Source organism: Triticum aestivum, chromosome 7D, assembly GCF_018294505.1.
Source record: "Triticum aestivum cultivar Chinese Spring chromosome 7D, IWGSC CS RefSeq v2.1, whole genome shotgun sequence".
Classification (NCBI taxonomy): domain Eukaryota; kingdom Viridiplantae; phylum Streptophyta; class Magnoliopsida; order Poales; family Poaceae; genus Triticum; species Triticum aestivum.
In genome coordinates, this window is record NC_057814.1 from 171,788,825 (window position 1) to 171,810,511 (window position 21,687).

A 21,687-nucleotide genomic window follows, 5' to 3' on the forward strand; every position below is an offset into this window, starting at 1 on the left:
AGCCATGTTGGCTATTAAAGATTTGAATAATATAACCTGGTTTGTAAACCGGTTCCTGCAATATAAACCAGTATATCTATGCATGCATGCTATGATGATGTAATGATGATGCAATGTATGGTGCAATATATGATGATGTATGTGCATGATAATAGAATACTTCAATGAAACTAGCATGAGCCACTGGAGTATCCTCGCTTTCTGTAGCCAGCTCTCACATGACCCAATCGATGTTTGAACCTGGATAAGTTCAGATATGACTATCGAGAGTACACGAGGTCGGAGTAGCATCAAGCAAACAGGCAGGTTTAACCAAGTTTCAATGAAGGCAGCTTTAGTAGCCTGGATCTATCCTGACTATCTGTAAGCCGTGCTCTCTCATGACAACCGGCGTTTTAACCTTGACAAGCTCAGGATCTTTGGTGAATACACCGTAAAAGGTTGATTGTTAAGAGTTCGGCGGGTCAATCAGGATTACCTGATGAAGAAGCAGCTGGTATACAGGTAGGATGACCTGGAAGGGTTATGTCCTCTTTGGTGAATACACCTATGTTTGAACAAAATGACCCAGTCAAAAGGGTAGTAACGCTATGTCCTCTTTGGTGAATACACCTATGTTTGAATAGGAAGCCCCCAAGTGACATATTCGGTCAAGAGGGTAGTAACGCTATGTTTCTTTGGTGAATACACCTATGTTTGAACAGGAAGCCCCCAAGTGACTATAAGTGTGGCATTGCGCCGATCAAGAGGGATATTCACATCTATGATTCGTATACGATCAGGAAGCCACCAAGTGACCATAAGATAAGCCAATAAGGCAGAATACCCATGTTTGAACCGCGCATCATGGCAGCAAGCTTTCTTTGGCAACCTTTAATTTTTCCTGAGAACTCAACTTTGCAAGAGATAATTCTTCTTGAGCCGGAATTTTAAACCGGATTTGGAAATTTCAGAGCTTTGTGGGAGACAGATTTCCCTTGGACCAGATTTTAAACCAGAATATTCTCTTTAAGCCGGAAATTTTCTGACGGCCTTTAAATTTTCATCAATATGGCAGTAGCCTCCGGGACCGGGTTATCTTTCCCTCCAACGTCCTCGGGTTCTTGAATCTGCTGGAACTGGCAAGATTTGCTGAGTCATGTCATTGTAGCCCCTGAGTCTTAAGACTACTCGAGGAGTTGGCTTGAGACTCTCCATTCTTGACCATGATATGACCAGTAGATTGGTGGAATATGTTGAATCTTGACGGTTATAATTGATCCTGTCCATTGACCCATCCGGTGTAGGCAAGGGCCATAGCTTGATGGCCTCCTTTGCAATAGTGAATTCTAATATGTTTTATCACGAAATATCAGCTGTAGGGTTGCAGCAACAATGATAGAGGTGGCGGCTTAAAGCGCGACCCGGGGCGGCTTAGAAGGGATCCTCCGGCTCATGTTGACTTTTTTTGACCATTTTGACTTTTCTTTCAATCCAATCTCCTCTTATCTCTTCTTTCGCTGTTAAGGTCTTTCACTATGTAGGCCAAAAGAGGTGCCAAATCTACTTCTGCACAATTTGGCACCGGTGCCCTCCATAACCCATGCGGTGCTATAAAAAATATTGTGGGAACCGGAGCAAGTGCTGGCACCGATGCCGACTTCTAGCATGACAATAAAATACATTAAACTGTACACCGATGCCCACTTCCAACGCGAAGGATCGAGGGGGAGGTTGGCTTGCTCGATTTCTTTATGTACGTGCGGGTCCCGCTTTTCTACGGGTTTTACAACCCAACAGTGTAAGGGCGGTGCCAAATTTTTTCCTGAGGGCATCGATGCTCAATCTACCATATTTTAATGCACCAGGCACCGGTCACATAGTGGAGGGCCTAAGAGCAAAAACGAGACCCGCCATCACAGGGCGGCTCGAGGCCGGCGGCGAAGGCGGTGGCCTGGCAGAAGTGGAGCAGGCCAGGGCAACCTGGAAGCGGTCGCAACGGCGGCTCTTTGTGAGGGACCGCGCGAGGGCGGGTCAGAGGCGAGGCGAGGAGCTCGGCGATTTGCGGAGAGTTGAGGCGGCCACGGCGAATCTACGACGACGGCTCAACTGCAGCCGACAGTTTGGAGGCGTCAACCAGCGACAACGGTAATGTACCGGCGGCACTGCTCATGACGGAGGCGAGACCACTCACGCCGGGGCGGCTCACCGCAGCCTCGGCAGTGCCACAGCAGAGGAAAAAAGACAGCCGGCGCGGTGGAAAGCCAGCATGATGCAGCGCAAGGCGGCCCAGATGCGTGGAGACCAGAGCGGAAAGGCGGCTCGAGGTAGAAGGCCGTCGGTGGCTTGCAGCGGCGAGTCCGAGCACTTGGTGGCCGGTTGTGCGGACCGTGACAGAGGTATGGCGGGTCACAGCAGTGACCGATGGAAGCGGATGGCGGCTCACGAGCAAGAGAGCCACGGCAGAGGCAGATTCCGGCGGCCCGGCGTGCGACAGTAGAGGCGGCAAGCCGGTTTATAGGCGAATCCGCGACGGCGAGAGCCCTTGATGCGAGAGTCGGGTCGCGGTGACGGCTCGATGATACGGCCCACGGCAGCTGAAGCGGGCGCTGTGGCAGCCCCTGGTGATGATGCGGCGGCTCAGATGCGAGCGTCTCAAAGACGAGGCGGGTCAGAAAGTCCGTGGCGACTTCAAGCAAGGCGAGGCCACGGCAGTGGCAGCCGGGTGGCCCGGCGATTTGACGAGGTCCAGGGGTCGCGGGGCACTGGCGGCTTGATGCTAGTACTGCAGCTGCGGAGAGGCGCCGGTGGTTCAGAGTTGGCGACTCGCAAGCGCCGGACGGAAGCGTACTGATCCAAACTAGGCCAACCTGATTTTAGCCAGCGCCTGATTTTTCTCCGCCGTGGCTTGGTGGTTTATCCGGGACGCCTGTGAACGGCGGGTCGCAGTATCGATTCTAGCCAGCTCCTGATTTTCCTTATTTTGGGTGACACCTACGCCCTGTAATAGCTGATGTTTGCCCTGATGTGATTATGTATACCAATGGTAGCTCTTGATCTCCAGGTGAGGAAATAATAATTGGGGTTTGCTATATCTCAGTCGACTGAGATTTAGTGAAGTCTCAGTCGATGATTAGCAGTACGATTTGCTTTTGCTTTGATCGATCTGTGTTCTGTTGCGCTGATGTATTTCTTGTCCAAACGTACTGGGCTTTGTCCCAGCGGGCACTGGACCTTCTGCCGCTGCATTGCTTTCCTATCTGGGCCATGGGTTGTCGCTTGCGGTTCTTTATATTTTTTCTTTTCTGTTTTTTATTTTCTCATAGGTCTGCCATGTGAATGCATTGTATTTTTCTTTATTTTTTTTGTTGGGCAAGTGTGCACAGTAAGAAGCTCACTAGAGCAACTCAGTTTGTGTATTCACGTCTATTTTTATCCTTCCTTTTTATTTATTTTTTCTTTTCTATTTTAGTGCATTTATTTATCATATTTATTAAGCTATTTTTAAATTTATTTATATTTTTATTTTTATTGAAATATGGACCATCTAAAATATTGTAAAACAAACCTTTTGGCACGCTTGAGCTATTTTTACTCTAATTTTGTTGATGTCTTTTCTACGTGATTTTTTTGTTTATTATCTTGCCTATTTCTTTTTATAGTTTTTGCTTTTCTCATTTATGTATTACCAAAAAATATTTTAGTCATGTTTATATGTCTTATTCTTTTCTATGTCAGGTTGATAGAGAAACAATTGCTTTTACTTTGTATTTTTACCACTAAAAAAATCATGTGTCCCGTACGCACAATTGTATTTATGGGAACGACGTTCAACTACAAGGGGGTAGAACGCCGAGAGGGCACCCCCTGAATCCATGGGCATATGCACCCACTTTTAAAAAAAAATCATCTTAAGCACGTTTAAAAATGTCAAACAATTTAAAAGAAAATATCATGCATACATGTTCGCAAATGTGGGTACGCGGCACAAAGTTTTATGAAAAAAATGTCTTTTGTTTTGTCTCCGCAAAAAAAAACAAATTTTAGTGCTTCTAAATAGTGTTCCATCACATAATTTTTTGTCTTTTTTGCACAGGCCACAAAAAAAGTTAATTTTTCATGAAACTTTATGCACGCATATAGAACATTGAGACATACCCGTGCAACATTTTTCAGATTTTTTTAGCATTTAGAAATGTGTTTTTCAAAGTGGGTTCATATGTACCAGAGTTCATCCATGCACTTCTCGTAGAACGCCTGCACAACTGCCTGCATCCAAACTCACGGGCAACTGCAAGGAGTACAATGTGTTTGCAACTACGATGAGGTAGTGTGTGTGGGGATGAGATGCCTGATATGTGTCATTTTACAAAAAATTTATTTCTTTGTGTTTCTGAAATTTCTTCTTTCCCGACCTAGAAGTCGATATCCAATGGAATATAAGCAACTTTGGGCGTGTTCATTTTGCAAAATCGGTTGATTATGTGACTTTTTTTGGTCTTTACAAATATTTTTCAGGCTAATGGCCATTCTTCCTACCTTTTTGTTTTAAATTATTTATTAAAAACTTGCTTTTTTTATGTTTATTTGAAAATATTGCCTTCTAGTTTACAACTACATGTCTCTCGCTCACGCGTGTCTATCGGCAATGTCGGTGTGGTGGATTTTATGACGATGAAACTGGTTTCTTTGCTTGTAGGTAGATTCACTTACCTTGATAAATAAATCTCCGTTTTTATATGCCACCGTCAAGTGTCATTCAGATTTATTTATTTTTTGCTTTTTTTGCTGTTTATTTTGAGGTTCTTTCCCGTAAAGATTGTTTTACAACTAGTAGTACTAAATTTCTTTTAGTAGGCCAAGGACTGAAGATGAAGTGTGTTTCTCCGTTGGATTGTACTGGAAGTAGTATTTGATCAACACATTTTTTATGCTTGTACGTACTTATAGAGAAATTTTCACACCCCTCTGTACATCCTCTGAGAGTATAGTGCATTTTTTTACACCCTCTGTTCATGAGTAGGTGACAAGACAGATGTGTGTTTGGGGTTTTTGCTAAGTTGACATTCTTTTTTGTTTTTTAGGATATAAATCTCTGCTAGTTATCTTTTTTTGGACACATTTTTTCTTTTTTAATCTGGTGAGAGCTATCATTTATACTGTTCTTTACTGGGATATTTTTTGGTGTCTCAAGAAGTGCTTCTCTCATATCCCCTCATACACATTACTGAAGCCATCAGCATGAGTGATTCAATTCACTTGTTTTGTTTTATTCTAGTCGACATTAGTAGGTCGAAGAATATGATTTTGCTGAAACATTACTTTCGCGGAATCAGATCCATGTTTTTGAGGATTATCTCTGAACTCAAATACCCTCGTATGTATTATTGGGCCATAACTAGGAGTTGTATAGCCCTTTTGTTGGTTTTACTTGGTTGCAATTCGACTTCCAGTTTTGTTGTGCGGGGAGAGGCTCCAGTTGCATGTCCTACAATGGGCACGCAACAGCATGTCTTCTAACTTGGTATCAACTAGGGGGGCCTTTGTTTTGTCGGAGGGAGCTACGTCGAGAGAGATGGGGCTCAGTTGCATGTCTCATACTAGGCGCGCAACTGCATGTCTTCTAACTTGGTCGCAACTGCATGTCTTATAACTTCATTACAACTCGACTTCCATTTTTGTTGTGCGGGGAGAGGCGCCGGTTGCATGTCCCACAATGGGCACGCAACTTCATGTCTTCTAACTTGGTCGCAACTAGAAGGACCTTTGTGAAGGAAATATGCTCTGGAGGCAATAATAAAGTTATTATTTATTTCCTTGTATCATGATAAATGTTTATTATTCATGCTAGAATTGTATTAACCGGAAACATGATACATGTGTGAATACATAGACAAACATAGTGTCACTAGTATGCCTCTACTTGACTAGCTCGTTAATCAAAGATGGTTATGTTTCCTAACCATGGACAAAGAGTTGTTATTTGATTAACCGGATCACATCATTAGGAGAATGATGTGATTGACTTGACCCATTCCGTTAGCTTAACACTCGATCGTTTAGTATGTTGCTACTGCTTTCTTCATGACTTATACATGTTCCTATGACTATGAGATTATGCAACTCCCGTTTATCGGAGGAACACTTTGTGTGCTACCAAACGTCACAACGTAACTGGGTGATTATAAAGATGCTCTACAGGTGCTTCCAAAGGTACTTGTTGGGTTGGCGTATTTCGAGATTAGGATTTGTCACTCCGATTGTCGGAGAGGTATCTCTGGGCCCACTCAGTAACGCACGTCACTATAAGCCTTGCAAGCATTGTAACTAATTAATGAGTTAGTTGTGGGATGATGTATTACGGAACGAGTAAAGAGACTTGCCGGTAACGAGATTGAACTAGGTATTGAGATACTGACAATCGAATCTCGGGCAAGTGACATACCGATGACAAAGGGAACAACGTATGTTGTTATGCGGTTTGACCGATAAAGATCTTCGTAGAATATGTGGGAGCCAATATGAGCATCCAGGTTCCGCTATTGGTTATTGACCGGAGACGTGTCTCGGTCATGTCTACATTGTTCTCGAACCCGTAGGGTCCGCACGCTTAAAGTTCGATGACGGTTATATTATGAGTTTATGTGTTTTGATGTACCGAAGGTAGTTCGGAGTCCCGGATGAGATCGGGGACATGACGAGGAGTCTCGAAATGATCGAGACGTAAAGATCGATATATTGGACGACTATATTCGAACATCGGAAAGGTTCCGAGTGGTTCGGGTATTTTTCGAAGTACCGGGGAGTTACGGGAATACGGGGGAAGAATTATATGGGCCTTATTGGGCTTTAGGGGAGAGGGAGAGGCAGCCCCCCCCCATTGACTAGTCCGAATTGGACTATGGGGAGGGGGCGGCGCCCCTCCTTCCTTCTCTTTCCTCTTCCCTTTCCTTGACTCCTACTCCTACTACTTGGAAGGGGGGGAATCCTACTCCCGATGGGAGTAGGACTCCTCCTAGGGCATGTCATGGAGAGGGCCGGCCCTCCCCCTCCTCCACTCCTTTATATACGGGGAGGGGGGCACCCCTTGGAGACACAACAATTGATCGTTTGATCTTTTAGCCGTGTGCGGTGCCCCCTCCACCATAGTCCACCTCGATAATACTGTAGCGGTGCTTAGGCGAAATCATCACCACGCCGTCGTGCTGACGAAACTCCCCCTCAACACTCGGCTGGATCGGAGTTCGAGAGACGTCATCGGGCTTAACGTGTGTTGAACTCGGAGGTGCCGTGCGTTCGGTACTTGATCGGTCGGATCGTGAAGACGTACGACTACATCAACTGCGTTGTGCTAACGCTTCCGCTTTCGGTCTACGAGGGTAAGTGGACAACACTCTCCCTTCTCGTTGCTATGCATCACCATGATCTTGCGTGTGTGAAGGAAAATTTTATGAAATTACTACATTCCCCAACACTTTGTTTTGTCAAGGGGGCGGCGTCGAGAGAGATGGGGCCCAGTTGCATGCCCTACACTAGGCACGCAACTGCATGTCTTCTAACTTGCTTGCAACTGCATGTCTTATAACTTGGTTGCAACTCGACATCCATTTTTGTTGTACGGGGAGAGGCGCCGGTTGCATGTCTCACAACAGGCGCGCAACTCCATGTCTTTGAGCATGGTCACAGTTACATGTCTTATAACTTGGTTGCAACGTTAACTCAACTTCCATTTTTTGTTGTACGGGGAGAGGCACCAGTTGCATGTCCCACACTAGGCACGCAACTGCATGTCTTCGACCATGGTCGCAACTGCATGTCTTATAACTTGGTTGCAACTCGGCTTCCATTTTTGTTGTGCGGGGAGAGACGCCAGTTGCATGTCCCACAATGGGCACGCAACTCCATGTCTTCTAACTTGGTCGCAACTGGGATGACCTTTGTTTTGTCGGAGAGGGGGGGCGTCAAGAAAGATGGGGCCTAGTTGCATGCCCCGTACTAGGCACGTAACTGCATGTCTTCTAACTTGGTCGCAACTGCATGTCTTATAACTTGGTTGTAACTCGGCTTTTATTTTTGTTGTACGGGGAGGGGCGCCAGTTGCATGTCCCACAACTGCATGTCTTTGATTATGGTCGCAACTGCATGTCTTATAATTTGGTTGTAACTCAACTTCCATTTTTTGATGTACGGGGAGAGGCACCAGTTGCATGTCCCACACTAGTGACGCAACAGCATGTCTTCAACCATGGTCGCAACTGCATGTCTTATAACCTCAACTTTCAGGAAGAGGCACCAGTTGCATGTCCCACAATGGCCAACCTGGCAATCGGATCAGGTTTGGTCGAGTCGACCTCTACCAAACCCATGCCCGAACCCATCGGGTTACCCAACCCGATCAGGCACCCATCGGGCATAATACATTTATTTATTATTTAATTTATGCTACCTGTTGGGGCCATGCACTTCCTCCGAACCAAGGATTTCTACTCGCATACTGCTCCTTCTATTGACTTATATAGGCAGCGCTCCACTTCCTATGCACTCGCTAGGCGAGGTGGTACTAATGTAGCCGGAAAGTTGCGTATTCTGCTTGCTACGTGCATGCAGAGCAGCACATGGGCTGGCTTTTGTGGCCCAACAAGCCGAACGTGTTGCTCCATTGATGCTACTGAGCTAAGCTTTTTGTTATTTTATGCTTTTGTCTGTCTACAGCAATAAGCGACCAATCTTCCCTGCGAAAGCTAGGGTTTCTCTTCTCCCAGCGGCGATTCTCGCCACCGTCAAGACCTTCACCTCCCCTCCTCCAATCGCCCCAAGCTTTCGATTCGGGCCGATTACGGGGTGATCCTGGCATCACTACCCAGCCTTGATTGATTCCCTGGCGGCGAAAGGAGAGTTAGGGCTAGCTTCAAAAGTCCGATCATGTTATACCTCGGGCTAGGGTTCAGGATTCGGCGGAGATGGGATCGATGGGAGCGTCTGGCTCATCCTCCGCGGCGGAAGTAGAGAAGATGATGGCTGAATTAGGCCTCCGTGAGAGACCTCGACGATGTCGTCTTCGATGAGAAGGATGCTCCACCAGAGGCAACCAGGTGGACGGCGGTGGCTAGGGTTCATATCGACAAGCCGTACAATCAATACTGGTTCTTCAAGAACATGAGGGTGTCCTGGGATCTGGCTCATGATGTCAAGTTCCGTCCCCTTGAGGATAACCTCTATACCCTGCGTTTCCAATGTCTGGGTGATTGGGAACAGGTGACGCAGGATGGGCCATGGAACTTCAGAGGTCATGCGGTCATCATCACCCCATATGATGGAATCACCAAGCCAACAGAGGTTAACCTTGACACGCTCAATATCTGGATCCAGATCCATGATGTGCCTGATCTTTACGCACACCTTGTCCAGCCCCTAGTGGCAAGAGTTGGCGAAGTCCTATTCACAGAAACTATGACACAAAACTTTGCCGGGAATTTTTATCGGGTTTGGGTCAAGATCAACGTGCCCAATCCTCTAAAAAAACGCGGTCACCATGGTCCGTGATGGAAAGCGACAAATTTATCGTGTGAAGTATGAACGCCTGCCGGACTGGTGTGCGGTCTGTGGTCACCTTGGACATGTCTACAAGGAGCATGGTGATGGAATCCATCCCCCCTCTGCGCTGCACTTTAAAGATCTCAGAGCGGACTGGAACATGCGTGTGGGAGCAGGTCCAGGGGCTGGTCGTGGTCGAGGACACCGCGGCGGTCGCCGTGGTGGGTGTTCATCTGGGGCGGGGATCAGATCATGTCAACACGGGTGCTGCAGACCCCGAGCTGCCACGAGAAAGTGATGCTGATGCTGTCATGGTAGGTGGAAGATAGCAGGAAGTGTTCGGCTGAGTCAGATGGAGGAGCCAAGTCTGTTCCCCCCTGCAGCATCAAGTGCATTAGCTTTACTCCCGCCTGAAGTGCCTGCAAGTCCATCCTCGAAGCAAGATCCAAAGAGAACTCGAGTTAACTCAGACAAGAATGGCCTGAAGAAGAACGCTGCTCAAGAGAAACCACAAGATGCAAAATCGGCGACCTCCCGCGTGGAGGATCGCCGGGCACAATGAATATCATATGTTGGAATTGTCGCGGTTGGAATTGTCGCGGTGCGGGCAGAGCCGCGACAATTCGAGAGCTTCGCGACCTAGCGAGGCAATTTGCCCCGACAGTGCTATGTATCGTAGAAACACAAATATCTAAGGCACGTGTCGAAAATCTTGCTGGTACTTTAGGCTTTAATCATTCATATGCTGTTGGTAGTTCAGGCTGGAGTGGCGGAATTGGATTGTTTTGGAATGATGGAATAAATCTTGATGTTTTTGGTTACTCTGAGTACCATGTTGATGCAACAGTTTCTAGCTCTGATCAGGGTGAGTGGAGGCTCACGTGTGTGTATGGTGAAGCACAAGTTGGGGAGAGGTACATAACGTGGGATATGCTCAAGTCGCTCGTGTCCGTAAATGATTTGCCGTGGTTATGCATTGGAGATTTCAATGAAGTCCTTCACCCACACGAGCAGGTAGGTACGGGACAACGAAGACATGCACAAATGCAAGCTTTCAGGGAAGCCATGGACGTGTGTGCTCTGGCCGATATAGGTTATCAAGGCAAACCATGGACCTTTGAGAAGAAAACTGCCGGAGGCGGGTATTGCAGGGTACGCCTTGACCGAGCCTTATCAAATATGGATTGGGCAGCTAGGTTCCCGCATGCTAATCTTACACACGAAACGGCAGCCTCTTCGGACCATTGTCCGATTAGAGTGCAATTGGAACCTGCTAACCCTGTCCAACTTCAAAGGAAATTATTCAGATATGAGGTGTATTGGGAAAGAAATGAGGACTTTGGTTCGTCTCTCGAAGCAATGTGGAGCGGGTCACCAGATGGACAAATAGTTACACAGATGAGCAAAAAACTGGGGGACTTGTCGGCTTTGTTGAGACAATGGAGTGCATATACGATTGGAAACGTGGGGAAGGAGATCAAAAAGCTGAAAAGGGAGCTGACCACTTTGCAGAATGACCCCCAGCGGATCTCACCCTCACATGCAGAGACGAAAATCGCGGATAGGCTAGTTGAGCTCTACCACATGGAGGAAATTAAACAGCGGCAGAGATCACGTGTGGATTGGCTTACGGTGGGGGACAAAAATACCAAGTTCTTTCAACGGCGAGCTAGCCTTCGTCGACGGAAGAATACCATAAAAAGTCTAGAAAGATCGGATGGAACGACTACAAACGATCCCGCCGAGATGGCCTCGCTCACAAATGAGTTCTACAAAAACCTGTTTGCTTCAGAAGGAACGACGGGGATGGATTCGGTTCTTAATGCAGTCCCGGTCAAGGTTACTCATGCGATGAACACGCTCCTGACCGCTCCCTACACCGGTGATGACGTGAAAAAAGCCCTTTTTCCGATGTACCCTACCAAGGCCCCGGGGCCGGATGGATACCCGGCACATTTTTTTCAGAGGCACTGGGAATTATGTGGCGCCGAGGTAACTAACGTGGTATTGCGCATTCTGCGAGGAGAAGAAAGTCCGGAGGTAATCAATGAAACGATCCTTGTTTTAATTCCAAAGGTGAAGGAACCCACTAATTTATCCCAGTTCAGGCCTATTAGTCTGTGCAACGTCTTATACAAGATTGCTTCAAAAGTTTTGTCTAACAGATTGAAACAGGATCTTACCTGACATAATCTCAGAGGAGCAGTCTGCCTTCGTTCCGGGACGGCTGATTATAGATAACATTATAACAGCTTATGAGTGCTTACACTTCATGAAGCGGAACAAAGCCAAAAGGAATAGATATTGTGCAGTTAAGTTGGATATGATGAAAGCATATGACCGCGTCGAGTGGAATTATCTTGAAGTTATCATGACCAAGTTGGGATTTGCCCCTTCTTGGGTGGCTACAATTATGCGCATGGTAACCTCGGTAAAATTTTCAGTTCTTTTCAATGGTAGCAAGCTAGAGGAATTTCTCCCTTCTAGGGGAATCCGACAGGGAGACCCAATTTCTCCATACCTGTTTTTGCTGGCAGCGGAGGGCCTTTCGTGCCTTTTAAAAACCCAAGATGAATCATCGAGCCTCAGTGGAATCCGAGTTGCTCCGTCGGCACCGCCGGTGAGCCACTTGCTTTTTGCAGATGATAGCCTGCTGTTTGTCAAAGCCAGCTGATGGAGCAAATCAGTTGTCTTCCTTGATGGAAAGGTATTGTAATGCCTCTGGTCAAAGGATTAACTTATCAAAATCGTCTATGTTCTTTAGTAAGGGCTGCCCCTCCACTCTCAAAGCCGAAGTAAAGAATGCGCTAAATATTACAAATGAGTCACTTTCAGATAGATATTTGGGAATGCCAACAGACGTGGGTAGTTGCAAGAATGGAGCTTTCAAATTCTTAAAAGACAGAGTCTGGAATAAGGTCAAGGGGTGGATGGAAAAACTTTTGTCTGCAGGGGGCAAAGAGGTTTTGATAAAATCTGTGGCTCAGTCCGTCCCTGTTTACTCCATGTCATGTTTCAAATTACCGCGTGGCCTCTGTGAACATATCAACTCTTTGATCAGAAAGTTTTGGTGGGGGAGCAAAGAAGGGAAAAGGAAGCCAAGTTGGGTCTCCTGGAGCATGATGACCAAGCCAAAATATTGTGGAGGTCTTGGATTCCGGGATATCGAGCTTTTTAACCTAGCTCTCCTGGCAAGGCAAGCATGGAGATTATTAATGGACCCAGACTCACTCAGTGCACGAGTTCTGAGGGCCAAATATCAATCCAGGAGTTGATATCTTGAATGCTGAGCTCGGCTCGGCTCCTTCTCAGATTTGGCGGGCTATAATTGAGGGTCGTGATGTTCTCAAGCAGGGCATTATCAAATGCATCGGTGATGGACTCACGACACGTATATGGGATCAGAACTGGCTCCTGAGACCAGCAAATATGCGACCTATAGCTAGTCTGGTCGCTAAGCCACCACAATGGGTCAGTGATCTCATTTTGCCCAGCGCAGAATGGGACCGAGCTGCAGTTTCACAGATCTTCTTACCTACAGACGCACAAGCGATCATGTCTATACCTTTGTGTACGAGACAAATTGAGGATTTTTGGTCATGGGTACACGAGAAGAACGGTGTTTTCACAGTTCGATCGGCTTACCGTATGCTTGTTGAAACAAAGATGAGGAGAGAAGCCTGGCTCGAGGGTAGAGGCCACTCGTCAGATACGGCCAGAGAAACTAAGTCCTGGGAGAGACTATGGAAAGTGGATGTTCCATCCAAAGTTAAAATCTTCCTATGGCGGCTAGCACAACAGTCTATTCCCACAGCAGATGTTCTACACCACCGGGACATGTCAACCACTACGAGGTGTGGTCTGTGCGGCTCTGAAGACTCATGGCAGCACTCTTTGCTCCATTGCACAGTAGCTCGATGTGTTTGGGCGTTGCAAGATCATGACCTGGTTGAAGCTTTAAACAACACCTATGAACCGGATGCACGACGTTGGCTATTCTCCCTTTTGGATACACTTTCTTCCGCTGAATTCACCCAGGTAGCAGTTACCATGTGGGCTCTCTGGTATGCTCGTCGGCAGACACTCCATGAAAATATCTTCCAAAGTCCCCTGACCACGCATAATTTTATCATGAGATACATCAGAGAGTTGGAGGATTGTAAACCCAAGAAGAGTGTACCGCATTCAGCCCCAAGTGCTGAAGAGACAAGGCAAAACTGGATCCCTCCACCGCCGGGGCTCTCGAAGATCAGAGTGGATGGTGCGGTCTTGAGAGATAACCTGCATGGCTCGTTCAGCGCCATTTGCAGAGACTCCTCTAGTCAGTTCTTGGGCGCATCAGCAATTAAAATACATGGGATCACGGAGCCTGCAACTCTCGAAGCGCTAGCTTGCCGGGAGGCGCTAGCATTAGCTTCAAACTTGGCTTTGACCGATTTCATTGTTGCTACTGACTGTCAGGGTGTTGTAAACGATATCAAGCATGGTACAGGAGGGACGTATGCAAGCACTGTCAAGGAGATTATTGAGACGTCAAGAGATTTTCATCAGTTTACCTTCATCTTCCAAGGTAGATCCACCAATATTGAGGCGCATAGTCTTGCTAAGCACACTTTCGGTCTGGATTTTGGGCGCCATTTGTGGCTTATAAACCCACCAGACATTCATTGTATCCCTATGAACTTCCTTGAATAATAAAGTGTGTTTAGACTCAAAAGAAAAGTCTGTCTACAGCAATAACAAAGCAACGTGGGTGCATGATGTCTTAAAAGATCTTACCAAAAATATTCACAAGTCATGTAAAGTAAAACATATATATACTTATTAATATTAATCGGGCGACCCATGGGTAACCCACGGGCACGAACTCATACCCATACCCTATCCATGACTAATCGGGTTACCCATCGGGCTTACCCATGGGTGAAGATGGCGACCCATACCCTACCCATTCGGGTCGGGTGCCCATGGGCGCGGCCGCCCTTGGGTCGGATTGCCGGGTTGACACAATGGGCACACAACTCCATGTCTTCTAACTTGGTCGCAACTGGGAGGACCTTTGTTTTGTTGGAGGGGGCGACGTCGAGAGAGATGGGGCCCAGTTGCATGTCCCACACTAGGCACACAACTGCATGTCTTTCTAACTTGGTGGCAACTGCATGTCTTATAACTTGGTTGCAACTTGACTTCCATTTTTGTTGTACGGGGAGGGGCGCCAGTTGCATGTCCCACAACGGGCACTCAACTGCATGTCTTCTAACTTAGTCGCAGATGCATGTCTTATAACTTGGTTGCAACTCAGCTTCCATTTTTTGTTGTACGGGGAGAGGCACCGGTTGCATGTCCAACACTAGGCACGCAACTGTATGTCTTCGACCATGGTCGCAACTGGGGCGGACCCTTGTTTTGTCGGAGGGGACGCCGTTGAGAGAGATGGGGCCAGTTGCATGACCCACAACGGGCACGCAACTGCATGTCTTCTAACTTGGTCGCAACTAGGGGGGGCTTGTTTTGTCGGAGGGGGCGGCAACGAGAGAGAGGTGTCCAGCTGCATGTCCGACTATACTCATGTAACTGCATGTCTTCTAGCATGGTCGTAACTTAGTATCTTCTAACTTAGTTGCAACTAGGCGCTTTTGTTTTGTCGGAGGGGCGGCAACAAGAGAGAGGGAGGCAACTAGTCATGAAATTGCAAGCGTTGTCCCCTGGACTATAACTACATATCTTTTTACAAACATTTTTCGCAACTAGACTTTTTTGCTTGGTCGGAAGGGGGCAGCTCCCCCGTGAATCCCCTACCCTCGCTATGTGTCACACGAGCACCATAACACCCCCGTTTTCTGCCATGCAAACACAAATCAAACACCCGATCTCACAACCAGTTTGTGTTTCTTTTCTTATTTTTTGAAATCATACACATTATTTTCCTTTTTTCTTTTTGCATTTTTTTGTTTTTCGAAGGATGAAGATATTTTTTTTGTATCTGATTCTGACAGCGGAGCTCGTTTTCTCAAAAAAGGAGGATATTAAAGTAGAGAAGAGTTACTTGTCCAGATCCTCGGACACATTTTTAATACTGTTGTGAATGGAGTTTGCTAGTAGGCACGTAATTGCATGCGCGTCTTCTGATTGCAGCTCCAACTCAGTACTGTTCTGTCCGGGTGAAGGAAGGCATTGCAGTTGCTACTATGCACGCCAGTGCAAGCGTCGCCCGACTATAATTGCATGTCTTCAAAGAGAGTGCAACTCTTTATTGTTTTGTGAGGGATGAGGGAAGATTCAAATCCGTATTTTAAATATTTGCTAGCAAACTTCATTGTTTTCTTTTTTTAATATTTGCCATCAGGTGGCACACACGTCGGTCACATGAGTTGCTTGTTCGTCTACCTAGGTGCACACATGTTAGCCGCATGCAATTGCATGTCCTCGATCGGACACAATTACGTGTTGCATACAATTACATGTCATTCGCATGCAAAATACTTTTTCCCCTTCCAAAATAATATTGATACCCATTTACACACTAGTCGGCCGCATATAGTTATTCGTCAGTCACAGACAATTCAATTAAATTGTCTTCTTCTTTATATGTTGTTTGTTTTTATTTTTTCTATTTGTTACATTAAATATTTATTTATCATTTAAGAATACAAAATATTTTTTGTAAAAAAAGATTAAAGAAAAACAAGATGACACAAAAAGAAGGAACGGAGCATTAGCAATTCTAGCGTAAAAAATAAGAGCTACATTGTGCTGTGTAGCAATACACCAACGGGACAATATTCTAGCAATTCCAGTAAAACGCACAAATAAAAAAAATAAGAAAACAAACACAGGCACAACGAATGGACAATGTCAATACAGCCCAACAGCAGCCCACTTGGTGAGCCAACAGAGGCCAACTCAGGCCAACACAAAACAAACACGAAACTAACTCCAGGCATGCGAACGGGAGAGCAACTAGTTAACGAGCGCTCCTTCGGGAGCCTCGCAACGATCAACGCCACTTGGCGCGCTCTCAGTCATTCGCCACGTGTCGCGCTCTGGACACTCCCTTCAGATTTGGTTTTTTTTTATTTTTCCACACGCGTTTTCGGCTTTTTAAATGGTTATTTTGGGTTTTTTCGACGTTTTGGTTTTCTCCCGGCCTTCCTTAACTTTTCGACAAAAAAAATTCTTTTGAAAAAAAAATTTACGCGAAAAAACTCGTTTTTTGTGTGCGAAAAGTCACGGTTTTTCTTCCGTGGGATGCACGGTTGTGCTTTAGCGAGAGTCACGGTCGTGCCTTTTGGAAACAAAAAAAACGCGTTTTATGTTTTTTTTTCTTTTTTGAGAGTCACCGTTTTGCTTCCGCGAGAGGCACGGTTGTGCTTTCGCGAGAGTCACGGCCGTGCCTCTCGGAAAGGAAAAAATAAAACGCGTTTTCTGTTTTTTTTTCTTTTGCGAGAGTCACGGTTTTGCTTCCGCGAGAGGCACGGTTGTGCTTTCGCGAGAGCCACGGCCGTGCCTCTCGGAAAGGGAAAAAATACGCGTTTTCTATTTATTTTCTTTCGCGAAAGTCACGGTTTTGCTTTCGCCAGAGGCACGGTTGTGTTTTCGTGAGAGTCACGGGCATGCCTCTTTCGAAAAAGGAAAAAAACGTGTTTTCTGTTTTTTTTTCCTTCCACGAGAGTCACGGTTTTGCTTCCCCGAAAGGCACGGTTGTGATTTCGCGAAAGGCACGGGCGTGCCTCTTTCAGAAAGGAAAAAAAACGTGCTCCCGGTTTGGTTTTTTCATCCGTTTTTTTTCATGAAAAAAAAGTTCGTTAAAACCTATCAACATGGGATCTAGTTTTGAAGATCTCGACGCGAGGAATCCAATGGTGAAAACGGTTTGAGATTTGGACGCACGGTTTAAGAGATAAAATGTTTTGAATAAACAGATCTACGAAAAAAGAGAAAACTACCCGGTTGCGACAAGTGGCGCGCTGCATGTACGCCACTTGTCGTGACCTGGGAAGGTGGAGTGTTCTTTGCAACGAGTACTTCTTAATTAGTGATTTCGTGCAAGGACTGAGATCTAGACTTTGTCTAATTGTTATCGCTAAAAGACAACAAACAAGTCAAAGAAAAATTGCCAAAGACAACAAGTCATTCCGATCTCTGAATTCAATAAGAAAAACAGCTGAAAATCATAGAACGGTCCAGCTCACCACTCATCCTAGAAAGTGCCAGGAGAAGCGGCGGCAAGGTGTCCCATGGAGCTCTCTGGAAGAAGATCAGACGCCAACCGAACCAGCACACGGGGGCAGGGCAGCTCTCTCTCGACCCTTCTTTATATTTTTTTAACGTCAGCTCTACATTTTCCATTGATACAGAAGGGGATGAAAGAACAGATATCCAGGCGAACAAAGGGAGAAGATCAACCAATCAGCAGCAAAACTAGGCTTCAGAAGGGGAACACGCAGTGCTATTGGACCTCTAATCATTCCGCTCCTCGCAGAGTCCACCAAGCCAGCAGATAAACTGTCGACCATACTCTGCAGGTATGGAAAATCGCATTATCAGTTCGTGGTTTGCAGCTGTAGATGCCTGTGGCCTCTTCATGGTTCCTAGGCTCTTCAGATCTTCGTCTGGTGCTTCTCACGCTAGATCTTCGTTTCCTCTTCAATAGCCGCCGCTAGCCTCGGAGTCCGGTACAGAGGCAAACAGAAATCAGCAATATCTGTTTTTGAGAATTCTTCACACTTTGTCCGTGGATAATTCTGTTTTTAGAATCGCTTTGTTCCTCCAGAATTGCTCTTAGTAGGGAATTTTAGTTCCGCCGTGATCAGGCTTGTTGCTGTTAATTTGGCCTAGCCGGTGAACGGCTCGCTGTGGGGCATGACAATTGCGATTGTTTTTTATGCCAAATTCTATGAAAGCACATGACAATTTCTGGCAAATAGAGGATTTTACTGAGAAAATTGCCCTGTTCGCTGGAAAGAACTGCCATGCTCCCAACACATAAGTTGTCGTGAAAAACGTCCGTTTTGCCATGCACCCCAGCGAACGTTCGGTGAATAATATTACACATGATTTTAACTTTTTGGCACACAACACGACTGCCATGTGCCCTCACATGGAAGGGTTGTTGAGTACTCAATGATGCCTTATATCCCAAGATGGGTCTTAGAAGCAGTAATACAACTTCATTTTTGTATGTCTCTTTCGCTTCATTCAAGATATGGGGATTCCATCCGATTCTGGAAGTTAAGGGGAAAAAATTGGAAATGTTTCAGCAAAATCATATTTCTTGATTTATTTTTCTCAAAAAATCTGATATTTGGTTTTTTATATTATATGCAAGTTTTTTAGGGTATATATTATATGCAAGTACTACTCTAGACATCATGGTCTTGTGTTTGATTCATGACACTGGCAATTTGTACTTGTCAAATTGATGACCCCCCATGTCGGCGAAAGAAAAATCGGAATAAAGAACTTGGTATACTATAGTTTGGTTGCTGGGACTTACAAAGTTACCACCACACCAAAATAGTGCTTCAGTCTCTAGGGAGATAAGTGCAACTTTGTTTTTGAGAAACACACTACAGACACAAATGCTCACATACGCGCACGCACACCCTACCTCAACCCTACACCTATGAGTACCTCGAAGAGATTGAGCCAACAGATCTTAGATTGACGAAGTTGCTGGATACTGTCTCGTAGTGGGCAGGTCTCACGACAAGGAACCTAGCCATCTGAGCTAAGCTTAGTTCGTAGTTAAGTGCAAAATTTTGTGTAACAATTTGTTGCTTAGATATCATCAACCTCCTGCTGGCTGTAATGTTGGCGATGTATTTTCATGTTTACTTAAATACTACTCCCTCCGTCCCACAATATAAGAGCGTTTTTGACACTAATGTAGTGTAAAAAACGCTCTTATATTATGGGACGGAGGGAGTAACATTTTTATTTTGTTTAGATTATTTGGGTGCACATCAATATGCTGTTAAACATGTAGTTGTTCTCCCTACTGCCATTATATTCAATTGAAATATTTTCTGCTGCACTCATCCTTAAAGGAATGTAGTTGGAACATAAATTCCCTTTAATTATTTTTGTGTTCTACTTGTAACTTTGTACTCCCTCCGTTTTTATTTACTCCGCATATTAGAGTTGACTGAAGTCAAACTTCCTAAAGTCTGACCAAGTTTATGGAAAAGAATATAAATACCATAACAAATCTATATGATGTGTGGAAGTACATTCAATAATGAATCTAATGGTATTGATTTGTTATTGTATATGTTAATATTTTTGTCTATAAATTTTGTCAAAATTTACAATGCTTGACTTTGACCAAAGCTAATATGCGGAGTAAATAAAAACGGAGGGAGTACGAGATATTTATAATCTAAGATGTGTTTGATGGATTAACTTCAATCTAACCCAAACATGTCCACAATTGTTGTCTGACAGATCACTTCTGACTTGCATATTGAAATGATGGATGAGCTGCGGCCTCCATCTGTGGTCCAGAAGCTCCATGGACAGTCCATGTTGTTCAGAGAAATCTCTTCTTCTGCCATGAGAAGTCATGTAATCAACAATGCACATTATGCGCGCAATTTCTCCGTGACAAAATACCATCAGACGAATGGAAGTATTGGGCGTTTGCCTCGCAATACACCATCCCCGATCCGTGCCCCCGCGCCCGAGGAGAAGGGTTTTTCTGGATTCATGATCGATTTTCTAATGGGTGGAGTTTCTGCTGCCGTCTCCAAAACGGCGGCTGCTCCGATTGAGCGTGTTAAGCTCTTGATTCAGAACCAGGATGAAATGATCAAGAGTGGTAGGCTTTCTCATCCTTACAAAAGTATCGGCCATTGCTTCACCCGCACAATAAAAGATGAGGGTGTGGTTGCACTCTGGAGGGGAAACACAGCCAATGTTATCCGTTACTTCCCGACTCAGGTCCTGCATCCTACACATTCCGCCCTTACTTTTTTTTTTCCTTTTGCATTTTTCTTTTCATGAAAGTGGACTGAATGATTTCCACCTTTGCTTCAGGCCTTAAACTTTGCCTTCAAGGACCACTTCAAGCGCATGTTCAACTTTAGAAAGGACAAGGATGGCTACTGGAAGTGGTTCTTCGGCAACATAGCTTCCGGAGGAGCCGCCGGCGCTTCTTCTCTGTTGTTTGTGTATTCTCTGGATTACGCTCGTACTCGCCTTGCCAATGATGCCAAGGCTGCAAAGGTGGGTGGCCAGAGGCAGTTCGATGGCATCGTAGATGTCTATCGCAAGACCCTTGCTAGCGACGGTGTCCGCGGCTTGTACCGTGGCTTCAACGTCTCCTGTGTGGGCATCATCGTTTATCGAGGTCTTTATTTCGGAATGTACGACTCCCTCAAGCCGGCGGTTCTTGTTGGTTCTCTTGAGGTGAGTAACCATACCATTGTTTCTGTAAATTCACTCTACACATTTTTCACTGATATCATATTTCTTTACTCTATGCATATTCTGCAGGATAACTTGCTTGCCAGTTTCTTGCTTGGCTGGGGTGTGACGATGGGTGCAGGGCTTGCCTCGTATCCCATTGATACCGTCCGCCGCCGTATGATGATGACATCTGGTGAGTCCGTGAAGTATAAGAACTCCATGGATGCTTTCAGGAAGATCATCGCCGAGGAGGGCGCCAAGTCCCTCTTCAAGGGTGCTGGCGCCAACATCCTCCGTGCTGTTGCGGGTGCTGGTGTGCTTGCTGTGTATGACAAGCTCCAGGTGGTCGTCTTTGGCAAGAAGTATGGGTCCGGTGGCGGCTAAGTATGGATGCTGTAGGGCTAAATTTTGTGCGATGGTGTAGCGCTGCTTTTGAATAAAATCTGCCATATGGGGTGTGTATCTTGTGGATGATCCTATTTCGGCGCCAACGGTGCTCTCCGGTGGATCTGTTCTCTCCTTCCTGCAAACACGAAACATCACACAAAGCAATAAAAAATACAGACATCAACTGATCAAACGAACAAACTGAATAGCAGAGTATGAGACTAGTTTGCACTTTGCAGCATCATGTGGCTCTAACGGTGATGGATGGAGGAATGAATGAAACCTATTTTCGAAGATTTGGTTCAGAAATAACAAAGCCAGTAAGCTATTGATCATCTTTCAATTTATACCAAATCCAATTCCAGTTCTTCAGTATTG

At 45.6% G+C, this 21,687-nt stretch overlaps 1 protein-coding gene across 2 annotated transcripts; it reads left to right on the forward strand.

Annotated features, from left to right (window-relative positions):
- Positions 1–17,704: 17,704 nt before the first annotated feature.
- Positions 17,705–21,399, forward strand: LOC123169231 (ADP,ATP carrier protein). 2 transcript variants are annotated; one of them, XM_044587069.1, is made up of 5 exons: positions 17,782–17,805; positions 17,889–18,038; positions 19,960–20,454; positions 20,551–20,922; positions 21,010–21,399. In XM_044587069.1, the coding sequence occupies exons 3-5, from the start codon at positions 19,984–19,986 to the stop codon at positions 21,304–21,306; spliced, it is 1,140 nt and encodes a 379-aa protein (XP_044443004.1). In that variant the 5' UTR covers positions 17,782–17,805; positions 17,889–18,038; positions 19,960–19,983; the 3' UTR covers positions 21,307–21,399. The 2 variants fall into 2 exon arrangements, with proteins under 2 accessions (XP_044443002.1, XP_044443004.1); XM_044587067.1 differs by having other exon boundaries at positions 17,705–18,038.
- Positions 21,400–21,687: the final 288 nt, after the last annotated feature.